Below are 14,030 nucleotides of genomic sequence, written 5' to 3' on the forward strand. Positions count from 1 at the left end.
TTCTGCCCTGTGGAATATGCAGCCATTAGAGTAGTTTAACAAGGCCCTTTTGAGGGTGAAAACTAAAAACATAACCTTTCCATCACAGCTTTTCCTCAAAACTGCTTCCTTTGAAGTGTACTTTTAGGCTGCAGGTTACTCCACAGTTGGGAGCACGTTACATCTCCCAGAGCAGGTTAGCAGAGGGTCATTTTTCTAAAATTTCCTTCAGTGAGACTATTTTGGTCTTGCAGACTGACAGCTATTCATGCGCAGAAAGACAATTTGCTGGTGCCAATACCTTTCCAAAAGGCAACTACAGGGAAGCAATAAAGTTTAGCAACACCTCAGCTGAATTCAATATCCCGTGCACATGGGGGCAAAAATCTGAAGTCAGGTTTGTCATGCACACATGACACACCACATTGGGTGGCTGCCTCCCAAAGAAACGCTGGCAGCTGAAAACACTGCGTTATTTAATTACCTGTGTAAGGAACTGGCAGACTTTAAACCTCCTTTGTGTGATCCCCCTCCCCCCTCCTTGAGATGCTACAATTTAATAAAGCTGTTTCACTTAAGTGCTTTCCATATTCAGACTCTGCCAGTGGCATCTTTGTTCTATACATTTTCCATACACTTTTCCTGTAGGAGTATGTTTTTTCATTGTCTTATAGGACCCAGAGAGTGGCAAATACAGCAGAAATTCACAGAGGTGTCCACCTAAGTTGTTTTGGACATTGTGTGTATTATTATATGGTTTAATTATTGCATATGTTCTATTGCATATGTTCTTGCCTACTCTCTGAGTGGCTCAGATGTGTTAACATGAGTTACAGTGAAAAGAACAGTCACATGTATTGGCCCTTGAAAAAGATAGTCACAATATTGGTGGATATTCATTAATGAAACTCTGATGCTACTGTGCACTGTGCTGAGTACAGCCTGAGTATATTCCTCAGTATATCAGCCTTGTCACTGGAGTGGCAAAGATGGCATCTAGCTGGGCAAGAATATATCCACATGGGTCCTATTTTCAGCATCTCTAAATGTGAGGGCTTACGCACCTCTCCTGGCTCTGAGGCAGGACAAAATCCTCTAACACTCATGCCAGTAGTTGGATATTTCCTCTCAGATATTGGGCTTGACCTGTTACCTGCTTCTTTTCTGATCATTCATGTTTCCTATACACACTCATAAGCCACTTTCTCCACCTGGCCTACCAGTTTCAACAGTTTCAGGCCCTATCTTCACTTAGAATTGCCCACATCCAGATCAACGAGAAGTCCAGTTACTAAAGATCAAGTGAGAACTCTCACTTCTAGGTGAAGTGACCTGGTTACTCTGGCAACCCTAAAGGATCCCTGAAGTGCCCTAATTTCTGCAGGAGCTGGAGGTAAGTAATGAAAGAAAGAGCAGGACTTGCCTAATGTCTTATGAGCAAATACCACTTATTTTTTTGAAGCTGAAATCATAGAGTATTAGAGACCATATGTGAAAGCTTGAGCTTTCCCCTACAAGAATCTGGAGAAAACATTCCCCTCCCTCTCCCCCTTTCACTTAAACTCTTCTAAATGCAACTCTTTTGTGCTTTTTGAGAAATGAGAACCGCTGGTTACAACACAACAAGTACAGGTGTAAGTATGCACGTGATCCTTTAAATGCTTGGGAGAAGCCAGACAGCTCCCTTGTGCAGATGATCCTCTCGCACATTCACAGGCTCAAAGCCTAGATGAATAAGGAGAAAAACATTACATACCAATGACTGGAAACATTGTATCAGCAGAGCTCTTGCCTGACTTCTTTCATTTGAGTTACCTTCAAAGTGGTTCACAACACTGCAGAGCACTAAATGCAAGCTCCATCATGAAGCAAGGCACTCAGAGCAAAACACATGCAAGCAGAATCAGGAGTGACTGCTGCAGAAATGACATTACTTTCTGAGTACCTCCTGTACTTCAGCCTCCTGTTTTTACTCACGCATAGGCACAGCTGCCTTTTCACTGCCTGTCTTTTCCCACTGAATTTATGAGATCTGTTTGCTTGCTGTAATCTGCTCTTACCTGTGAGGTTTTTGAAAGTCCATCTCTGTATGTACTGACTGGTTCAGCTGAGCCTGACCCTGGTAGGGGTCTCTGGGCTCTGTGCAGTACAGGTGAGCATCACTTTTGCCTTGCCTATCTGCCTGAAATACCTGCAGCAACGAGCAGCACTAACTCTGGAATCCTCCCTTTCCTCTGCCTGCCTGGCTACAGAACCATTGCTCTTGTCTTACTTCGTAATTCTTCTTTTCAGGTGCTGATCCAAGCTGGGTCCTTGTGTCTCCCATTTGGTTTTGTCCCTGAATTGGTAATAAAAAGATTAAGAATCACAGTGGCACACTGTATTTTAAACAGCACTTCCTGGTGAATTCAGTGGAGGCTTTTGTGTAAAAACCGATGAGAAGGGAAACTGCACAGACATCAAGATATGTGAGAATGAGTCCTAAATAATTAAGCCAATTGTATCCAAGATACTAAATATCTCTTGCGAGGCAAGGCTTTCCTCGTCAAGCATAAATCAAAGAGATCAGCTACTACTGTCATTTGGTCTCTCTGCAGTTCAGATTTGTATTTTACTCTACATTGTCTATTTTGCTTTAAAAGCTTTCTTGTTCAATGTTTTATCCAGCTGTCTACTTAAGACAGTGAAATATAAAAAAAGACACAAGCTATCTTATCACTGGTCCCAGTCCTCTCTTCTCTTGTGCTCCACATTTCTTTCCTCCTGTTGTACTGGTACAACAACTTCTGGATCAGGGAACTGATCCAAACTAAAAAAAACCCACCAGGAAGAAATTGGCTGGCTTCTGGATTGGGCTCCCAAGGTAGCTGCACAACTCAAAAGCAATATGGAGGCAGGAACTTGTAATCTGGGACAGAGAGTGGCAAGCTAGGGACGAATTTAGATATAGAGACAGACTTACAAATGGAGCTTCCACTACTGAAGGTGAACACTTTCTTTTAAATCTCTTCCTAGACTCAATTATTAAGCAAGTTTCTTGAGATCTGTAGCATTTTTGGCACCCTAGGTTAGGCCAGTCCTCTCTGTGTGCCATATCACAGCTGCTGAACTAATGGTTTAATCCCTGCTCTGTACACACTGTCAATATATACAAGAGATGTGAAACAGAAAACAAATAAAACAAATTTAAATTTGCTCCTTGTTTCACAGCATTTTGTACATCCCCTTTTGCAATTTGCTGTACAGAAGCACTTTCTGTATTTCACATCTTAACATATGGAAAGGAGGAGCAGTTTTATAACAGGAAAGCTTCACTGTCCATTCAGAGTCTGGCAGGAGCCTTGTAGGTGTATGTAATAATCCAAAGTACATTTTTAGTGCCAGTTATGTTTCACTTGGTGACTCTTTCAAACCACCAATGCTATGTTGGCACCAGTCTTAGTCTCAAAACAAATCTAGAAGCTCAGCTCATTGGCAGTTTCAGCCCATGACAACAGTTTAGTGCAACATCCCCACAAGCTTTTAATAGAGCCACCAGGAGTTCTGTCACATGCCAGGCAAATGGGACCCAATCTGCTCAGTCTTTAACTAGGTCCCATCAGTGTTCTCCCTCTGGGACAGTGTAAGAACTTGCTAATGCAAGTGTTAGTAACTTTCTGCATTAACTACTGTCTAGGGAGTTTTTCCACCTTTTCCTCCCCCTTTACATTCCACCCAAGAAACCCACTATTAATAGCAAGGAGGAACAGTCAAGTGGTTACAAGACAACAATGGATCAGATCCTTATCATGCACTTTCCTCCAGTTCCAAAGGCTGATTATTCTTCAAAAAGACATTTTAGACATACACAGATCAAAATAATTACTTCAAAAGTTATATTAATAGATTTAATGAAGAGCTATCAAAGAGATTTGAAAGGGTCCTAACAGTCACGATGAGCTGTACGTTGGCAGGGTTTTATGGAAAGAACAAAATGAGAGGCAGAAAAGGAACTGCTGGTATTCTCTAGACTGCCCACACTTGCCATACAGTCCACCAAGCTCTGTTGACTTTGCAGGTGATATGACACCTCGGGGGAGAGCTTGTGGTGTTCCGTACTAAAAGTCCCGTTCATGTTTGCAGTAAAATTATTTATGGATCTTCCTCCAACTACAGAGATTGTGCTAGTGGGATTTCTGAGGCCTTATGCAGTGGGATGAGACATCCCACCGAACAGAATATAAAAGTTTGTCTAAATTGAAAAACTAGAAGTATTATGAAGAGAGGGCAAAGACTTGGGCAGTGTACATTATCTTCTGCAGAAATTAGCAAATGCTTGAGGGAGATAAATAACCATGGATGCTATAAAAGATGAAAAAAATTAACTACTTTTCACCTGCAAGGGTCACCATACAACCTTTAGAATATCTAGATGCTACTTTCCCAGAAAACTAACTTTTTTTAACCATATCATTCAATCCCAGCTGAGCCTGACCCAAAGAATATTGCAATGTCCTCCTCAAATCCCAAATCCACCCTCCAAAGCTAGCTCAGAGCTTCTTCAAGTTCAGATCTTAGCCAAGTCCAGCTCACACCCACATCATCTGTAGAGCAGGAAATTCCACCTGCACTGAAATTTCCGAAGATGTTAGCATTTTGCATAACTCAGTATGAAAAACTAGGAACAGAGATTGCTATGATGCACTATTGTAGAAAAAGATCCTTAGGTTATCTTCTTTCATACCCTTTGGAGAGCTGAAAAGTTATAGGGTCAAAGCAGTAAACTCAGCTGAGATGAACTCTTAGGTATTTCACACAATTTTTTCACCCTCCTGCTTTCCTTTTTTTTTCCCCCAACTCCAGTTTTTCACTTTGTCCATCAATACATTTTCAACAGTTGATTACAGAAATTTATTGCAGGATGCTATCCCAGGATCCTACAGAAAATCCCACCACGGAGAGCAAACAATCAGTAAGATTAAATACCAAACAGACTTTGGGCTGTTGATATGCCCAAGGGACTTGATGAAGGCTTGGTAGAAGGCAGCTGGGAGAAACTGCTGGTCCATTTTCAAGTGCTCAGTGCTACTAAACAGGAGATGCTTGGTTCAGCAAGGAACTCTAGGGACTGACCCCCAAATGAAGTCCCATCCAGATGCTCATAATACAGTACATCTCCCAGGGTCTTAGGGAAGACATTACCTATTCAGGAGCATAGGGAGCAAAAGGGAGGGAGAGAAAAGGAAACATGTGCCGAGCATACACACAGAAGAAAGAAGAAAAGCACTGGCTGAGCTCCAGAAATTAAAATCTTGCCCCACTGAAGTAGGTAGGAGCTTTGCCACCATGGAGATGGAATTTTACCCAAAGTGAACAGTATTCTGGAAACATCCTCCCTCCAGACACACACTGTGGGAGCTCTTCTGGCTCTGAATAATCACTGGAAACACAGAAAGGGAAATTAAACCCAAACCAAGACAACAATACCAGAACGATTAATCAACAGACAAAAAGAATGCAACAATTAAGTGAAAAATATTGCAGAAGTGGGTGGAAAGAAGAAGGCAACTCCTGGACTTTGTGAGGAATAAGGAAGGATGAAAGGACTTGTGGTGCCGGGTGCAGGATGCCATGTCAAGACCACACTGGAGCCTTGGAGTCTGCACAGGTTCAATAACAAAAGGAAGAAAACCTTCCAGTGCAGATTCAGCCTCGGAGTAGGCTCCATCACTAATGCTATATAAAGAGGCCAGAACCTAGCAACTTCAGCAAAGATTCCTAGGAGCAACCAGCGTCATCACTTACAAATTCCCAGGCAGTCTAGTTCACAGAAAGGGCACGCTCAGCAAGCACTGCAGTTGTGTAACTGAGGATTCTGGAAATGAGAAATACAATGCCTGAATACAATAAACAGACACAGTGCCTATGAAGTCCCATCTATTATGACAGCTATGACCCAGTTATTTAGCCTACATTTGCCCTCTGATTTAGTTAGTATTTGGGTTCATACTATATATAAGGTCCCTTTCACTGGCTTAAGAGTTCAGGCTGCCCAAGATGCCAAGTTCTACCTTTCACAGTGCCTGAACGCCCCAAATTCACATAAGCTGACCAGAGAGACAAATTCCTGTCGCTGCTGGAACTCAGCCCCTAACTCCCAACCAAAGACCTCTTCTTTGTTACAGCTCTGCTGCAAAAAGGGGCCAAATGGCTGCTTCTGGGAACTACTGCAAAACGCACCACTTTGGATGTGGTGGTGACAGCAGGTTAAGTTGCACATTTACCACTGCTGAATATTCAAGTATTGTATTCCCCTCTGAGATGAGAAATCCAGATGAAGATTCATGGCTAGATACCAACGATGAGTGAGTGACAAGAGCTAACCAAGCATCAAATCAAAGTTCCCTGAGTGACTGTGTGGCAACTACAGCATAGGCAGGCACACAGTTGGGTTTGGGAAGTCCCAAGGTGCTTTGAGTTTTCCTCAGGACTCTTCTTTCCTCACAAAACAACTGGAAAGGCCTGCTTTTAGCAGTGGGTCCCCAGCCACCCCTGTGATGGCATGAGGCTCACAACATTCACAGAACTCAAGTCCTCTTCTCCTGCTCTCTCTCAGGGAAAATAACAAGGGAAAAACTCTTCTCACAGTCCTTCCCCAGACATGGCCAGTCTCTTTAGGTGATTCATGGTTTGCTGCCTGTGTGCCAGGACAGACCACTGGCCTTAGTGTGACTTCCTTGTCCATGGGCTCCACTGTCAGCCCTCAGGCTTGTCCAGTCTTAGGGTCTATTGCCTGATGTTATTAAAGGTAAGGGGGCAAATGTAGGGCAAGAGGGAAAACTGGAGCAACAAGGCAAAATAAAGCATCTCTGCAGGCCCTGCAGTACTCTGCTGGCTCAGAGCAAGTTTTTCACCCAGTTATCTAACTTAGCTGGCAACTTGGAAAGTGAATTAAAAATGTCTTTGTTCCTTCTGCAGACTCTGGAAATGAACCTGGAGGGAAAAGAGTGTCTGGAGAGTTACTGAGCTCTGGTGCTCCTTGGCAGCCTCGGTACCATTGTTACTCATGGTGAGAAACCAGCAGAGCTGCTTCTCAGTCTGACAAGATCGTGGGATGAAAAGCATGGACTGCCCATTGTGCTGGGCTTTGGACCAGGCTGCTGCCTTTTCCCAGCATCTGTCATGCAGCTGTGTGTGTAAAGGGCACACCACGGCCCTCCTTCCCAACCTTAACAGCAGACCTTGCAAAGAACAGTGGGGCAAGGATCATTATTTGTGAGAGGAGCTACTTGCTTCAGGAGAGCTAAGAGGGCACAGCTGAAAACAGTGTCTAGCACAGTCATTATTACGTTGCGGTACCATCTTTCCTTCATTGTTTAAAACGGCTTCAAATGCATTTAAAAAAACAATCACTGGAAGGAATATCTTTTTTTGAACAGCTCTTGCCAGCACTCAAGGAGACTTGAGAAAGCTGAATGCCACCAGCTGACAGGCTGGCCATGGAGGATGGCTGGGCTTATTAACCTTGCTGCTCACCCCTTGCTGGATTCAGTACTTAGACCATAAAAAGGCCAAACCTTTAAAGAAAACCAGAACCTAATCCACAAAACCAAATTTAAAAATCTACTTCTGGGTCACCTGTGTCTAAGGTCACAAGTCCAGCATTTCCACAAGTTATTTTCACTGCCATGACTCTGGCTGCAATATCAGGGAAAATGTGATTATCAAGTCCTTCCACAGAGTAAGGAGACTAATGTAAAATCATTTCATCTTAGTTCTGTCATCTGTTTCCTACCTTTTACACACCATATTACTACTTGTCTTCTTTTTCATGCCCAGGCCCATAGCAGTATGTAGAAATGGTTGAAAAATGTATAATTTTTTCCAGAACCTACACTAACTCCATACGCAAACCTATATTTTGTTACATTCTTCTACCTTCCTTCAAGTATATCTGATGATACTAGTCTTGTCAATACACCAACTGGTATCAAACAGGGAAGTATTTTCTACTGATCTGCTATTTTACCTAAAAATGAGAATTTTAAGACTAGTACAATCCTCATTTGAAACAGCTGACAACATTCCTTTTAAACTGTCAGAAGTAGATTTTCAAGAGAGAACATAATTTTTAGGAACAGAGAGACATGAAGACATTTTGAGAATTACCCGTTCAAATGGTGCCCCTTTACACAAGTGAAAACTAAACACATTGAAAGCATACAAAATTCTCCCCTTTTTTTCTTTTTTACAAATTGGCAGTGTTATCTCACTGTGCTCTGGTTTTCAAGTACAGGAACTCTGACCATCAATTCAGTACAGGAGAACACACAATATTTAAATTTACTTACCCTGTAGATTCCCCGCTGGGCTAAAAGTATGGCCATTGCTTCAGCCAAATGCCCTCAAGAGATCAGTTTGTTATTGGGGTTTCTAAACATTTATTTCAGTGCAAATTCTGCCAGAAATTGGAACTTACTGCTTGTTGTGAAGTTGGCCTCCCCAGCCTGGGGAAAGGAGTCTACGTCTTGGATGACTTGTAGTACTCCCACAGTCCGTGCTGGGGGATCCAGGGCTACAGAGCTCTCGTTCACTGTTATATCACTGGCTCCCGTTATCTGGTTTGTTGGTGGTCCTCCTATGGATGCTTCCAAGTCTGGAGGTATATCATCCATGCAATCTGCATTTGGCTAATGGGAGGAAAAAAAAAAAAAAAAAAGAAAATCAAGCTTCTACCTGATAAAAAGATTGAATTTACTTGTTCTCACTTATTTTGCGCTTTTCACTTTATTTCAGTACTGAAAGTGGCAACATATAATGAATAAACACACAGAGTTTGTCTGTTTTCATGTACTTAAAACAATCTGTTGGAAGAGAGACCCAAAGTATGCCACGGAAATATTATTAAACTGTGTCACCTACAATTGCTAAACATTATTACTTATACTTTTAGAAGGGTTTGGAAAAGTGTAACTCATTTATTGATACGATCTGCTCACCATAAGCAGATTGCTGAGTCAGATCACAAATGTAAACAGACAGCAGGAAGGGGAATGATTAACTTTTCCCGAAATATACATTTTATAGAGCCAATATCAGAGCTTCCCAGAATAAGAATCCAAGGGAGCTGCCTGTGGGTGCATCTATGTGTGGGCTGCAAAAATAAAAGCTAAAGCTGTTTGTAAGACAAGTTTCTAAACATAAAAAGATCATTTCCCTTGATAATACTGTATTTCCTATAAAATAAAAATATAAGAAAAGAAACAGACAAGCAGTTATGGGAATTCGAAGAGTATTATTTGATTTTTAGTCTTTCTTGCTATGTGATTTAGCAAGACCAATGACTGAGGGACATAGCAAGACTGAGCTGCAATACACAGACACTTGGTTTAGTTAGGAAATGTAAAATTAAGTTGCTCCCATTTATCTTTATTCTTCAGGAATCAGACAGCTAATCTGGATCAGTCACTTAGGTTTCCTCTAACTTCAGTGGTTTGAGACAATATTGCTGTGGGATTCATCCCATACCCCTAGGTATGAATCGCCCCCTCTGCTTTCCCTCTGCTCAGCATGAAGCAGGGACAGGGCTTAAGCTGCTAGACTGGAAATCCAGCTTCCAGATGGCTAATGACACAGGATATGTACTCTCTTCAGTGGATCTGAGTTTTTCTATGCTTAGTTCTCACATGCTAAGGCACTTTGGAAAATCTCGCTACCTGCCTATTTCCCGTAGCAGGCACCAAGAAACTAAGGAAAATATGATACAGCAAAGGCTTAAAGAGAGGTTTAACTTTAAGCACAAGAGAAATCCCTTTGAATTCAGGCACAGAAGGTTACCATATGCTTATATGTTTTTTCAGAAGGAGGAAATTCGCATGTTTTCTCTTTTTCACATACATTCCCTGTCTAATGGTTGCCGCCTCATAAGTACTTTTTCACAAATGTTCCTAATGAAAAAGGCAGGCAATTTAAACAATCTTATAGCCACAAACTGAAGTTTGGTATAAAAATCAGAATTGTTGTTGCCTGGGTCCAGTCTAATCCACAGGCAGAAAGAACTCCTCAGAACTGGAATAAAGGCACATTCAGCTATACCAGGTTTTAATGAAACTCACTGAACCTGTACTTTTAAAAATGAAATACCAATCACTTATATGCAGGACAGGGATTCAAAATTATCCCTTAGATGTAGCACTCTTAGCTATTATGAAAAAATGTTTTAGGAATTTCATTTTTAACTTAAATTTGCCTTTGGTGGTAGTGTACCTTAAAAAAAAAAGCCTGTTTTTCTTTTCTATTACAGAAAAAAGTATTTCAGTTTTTTCCAGGGGATCAGTTGTTTGTCCTTTGCTCTGATGTCAGTTATTCCTACAATGGGGTTTTATCAGAAATTTTTAAACCTTTAAAAAGTGGGGATTATAATTGAAAGCCAAATCAAACACTAAAGATGTAAAAATAGTATTGCTTGATATAATTAATCCCTTTACTCCTGAATCATTTTAGTTGGAAAAAATGCCCCAAAGTAAGCAGCATGCTATAAAACTAATGATATGAAATACTGATCAAAACACACCCCCCCCCCCATTACAGCTTTTGCTGCCAGAGTGACCCAGATACATCTGCTAAGTTTAATTATATTGGTTTCACTCATTCCTTGCATGTAAGTGCTTTGAGAGTACAATTCTACTAAAGTCAAGGGAAGGTTTTATATTGACTTCTGAGGGCTTGGCTAAGGCTCTTAGTGAATAGCTTCAAGTCACACAATCTGCTGCCAAAAATGCAGCTGTCTGCATATCCAGCAGATATTTGCAGAAAAGAGGGAAAAGCAGGGGGAAACTATTTTATGTGATATGATCATCCCAATAGCAATGTAGTGCTATTTAAAGTGAAAGACACTTTAACTGATAATCCATTTCAAATATTACAGCTGTAAAAAGTATAGTCTGAGCTGGATTCACCAGCAAAGAGGGAGTGGAAAAGGTTAGGCCAACCATTTGCTGATAAATAGTTAATAATCCTCCAGAGCTGCAGAGTGCCACAGAGAAAAGTGAAGGTGTTTGGGTGCTCAGCTACCGTGAAAAGGAGTGCAGACATTTCGGTGTCTCACAGCTGCCTGGGGAATTTGGGTTTAGGGCAGATAATATTTGAAGTCTCTGTTACAAAGTAAATGGAGAGTTCAGATGCGAACTGAATTGAAACATTTAGGTATTTGGATTTTAACCAATCCCTTCCTGGAAAATCCCAAGTCTTTCTGTGAAATGAAGCACAATATATCCACAGCCACACAAGCCAGGTCCTTAATAACAACCATAGGACAAACATGCTGCTGGCAGGAAAAAAACACCATAGCCCTGCCTGTGATAAGATTTCCTTATTCCTCCCATTGTAAAAGTCTGGAAAAGGACTTGGACAAATTTGCACTCAAGTCTCCCATCAGAGACTGGTGCCTGCCTAACGCTGCTTTTCTGTGAGTGGAAATTTCACCTGAGATGGCTCAGCAAGACTCAAGAATGTGGTTAGGGAGAGACATTTTGCTTTATCCACTCTACAGAAATGTTTGCCACTTCTCACTGAGAAGCCTTAGAGCTTTACAGGTGCTTTGAGGGAACATCTCTTCCCACAGCAGCCTACAGACATCTGGCTAAGCAATGAGCCTAGTAAACACATCAGCTCACGTGTGCTGATAAGAGACTGGTGGCTTATCCAGTACCAACACCTACAACTACACTCACCAAAGAGAAGTGGGCTTTGCCCAGTGCCTGCAAGCCCTCAGGACTGATGTCCACCCTGGGCTGCCCTCACCTGGTGCTGGGCAGCAAGAAGAGTGAGGACACACAATTTCTGTGCAGGTGGAGAACAGGTCCTGCAAGTGAGGAGGAGCAGTGACAGCAGGGCAGGAGCTCAGAAGGACAGAGGTTGGCAAGGAGTGGTTATGCAGAGGAGAAGCAGGAGAGGGAGAAGCAGGAGTTGAGGTGTATTTCAGGAAGAGAAGGTAGAGAAAAGAGAGGAAGAGGAGCAACTGATAGCAGTATAGGATTTTTTAACCCTCAGGCTATCAGATGCTCTCAGACTTCCACTTCCTTTGCTGTCACTCAGAGGACACCTGACACAAAGGCTACCATCTGCTCCAAGTTCCCATGGACAACAGCTCCTACTGAAAGTCACCTCGAGGGGTAAGGCTCTCTTATGTTCCCTTCATGAACCTAACTGATGATCCATGCAGGTGAGAGCCAGTATGCTTCCTCCAAAAGATGCAGGGGGATGTTTTTCACTTTGTTGTCTTAGAACAACCTAAGGAAATTTTTACAGAACTTCATACAATAAAATCCCCTAAACAAACTTTGCTAGTGAAACATCAACATACAAGTGTTTTATTTTTAGTATTAAGACAGACCAACACTAAGGTTGATTTGGAAAACTTAATTTGAACTAGTTGTTCAAGTACGTTAAAGCAGTGTCTTTAATTACACGCCCAGTACAATTATTTCCACAGAAACTCCATGCAGAAAGCTCTCAGTGATGGATGCAGAATGGATCTCCTTTCTGCTTTGTGGTACAGAGAGAACAGGGAGCTGCGAGAAGAGAAATGATGGCTGAGGAAACTGAATGGCACTTTAATTATTCCTGGCAATTAGGTTCTATACCTGCCACTACAGAGCTGTTCCTATATAGTAAAGGCCAGTCATGTAAAACAAAACCTCTACAGATGGCCTCTGGGCATGTTTTCACTTCCCCTTGCTGTGCCCACTCTCAGACAGCCTGTGGACATGCTTAGCCTTCAGTAGCTGTCAGTGAAGCCAGTGAGAGCCATATTCTGGATGTAAATTCTCACAGCACTAAACTTTCTGGAAGCCTCTTAACATCTCACTGCAGGCCTCCAAAAACTGGTGGTCTGATTAGCCTTATATCCCCTGATTATGAAGCCTGATAAAGAGCACCTTAATGAAGTGCTTGGGCAAAAATGTGAATGGATCGGTGTGAGTGCAGAAATGGTGTGGAGGCCATGGAACAATACCCTGGGTATGGAGAGGAGCTGTCAGAATCCTGGATAACTGCTCATTGGCAGGCCTGTGAACTGAGACATGGAACCTTGGGAAAAAACTCTGTATTTAAGCCTAGGTGCAGAGATGCTGAATGGCTGAGCTAGCCTTCATTCTGGCCTTTCATCTCAAATACTGACTGAACAGTTGTAGCATCTTTCAATATTCTAAAGATAATATACATGTTTAGCAGAAAAAGAAGCCGAGCTGTAATGACGTTACCCCAACTACAATGCTCTACTTCATTTTTCCCATTGCATCTTTTTATTTTGGATTGTATTAGTTTGATTAACATATCTGCCCACTTCAGCAAAAACGTACTTCATTGCTTGCTGTGGACCCTCTTCTGCAGCAATCTGCTTCCTAGTCTCCATGAAAATGAACTCCAGGGAAATGGCTGGATCAGCTCCCCCAGGATGTTCACGTGAGCTGTTTTACTTTATATAGCTCTTTCATATGGGAACTGGCACATCACCATCTCTAACTTGGGAGGGTATTTACAGCACCTGTTAATTCATCGACTGGTGGTGTTACAGCACTGAACTTCAGTGTCACGTGGCAAGCCTTGCACAGGGGGAGAGAGTGACTCACTCCTTCCTAGAGAAGCCCCTGAGCTCTATGATATTTCCAGCTGGGGAACTGTATGGCAAACAGGACATGCACTATGTGAATGCAAACATGCAACTTAAAAAGATCCATTGCTTTGGCAGCTTCTAACCACAGCTGAATATTTCAAATAACAAAGGCCTTAACAATTTCTTGTATGTCATGTGGCCCACCATGGGAGAAATGCCTCTTAACTGGAATTAGGAGTACAGATCTTGCTCCAGATAGACTTTAAGAGAAATCTGACAGAAAGAAGATTTGGTTTCCCAGAATGAGCAATTAGTTGTCCTTGACCAGTATAGCAGAGAAAATTTTATTTGCAGACTTCTTCTTTGAGATTGGAACTGAGAGCATGATCAAAAAAAACAAATCCAGTCCTGATTTAAAACACAAGCAAAAGCTATGTGAAAGAACCTATAAATCCAC

General features: G+C 42.0%; 1 protein-coding gene across 1 annotated transcript in view; it reads right to left on the reverse strand.

The window, feature by feature from the left end:
* Nucleotides 1-14,030, reverse strand: part of RNF150 (ring finger protein 150) — a 119,300-nt gene that overhangs the window by 21,691 nt on the left and 83,579 nt on the right. The window contains exon 6 of the mRNA XM_032685918.1: nucleotides 8,438-8,648. Within this exon, the coding sequence (XP_032541809.1) occupies nucleotides 8,438-8,648 (211 nt within the window). The remainder of the gene's footprint in view (nucleotides 1-8,437; nucleotides 8,649-14,030) is intronic.

The sequence above is a fragment of the Chiroxiphia lanceolata genome, chromosome 4, assembly GCF_009829145.1.
Source record: "Chiroxiphia lanceolata isolate bChiLan1 chromosome 4, bChiLan1.pri, whole genome shotgun sequence".
NCBI lineage: Eukaryota > Metazoa > Chordata > Aves > Passeriformes > Pipridae > Chiroxiphia > Chiroxiphia lanceolata.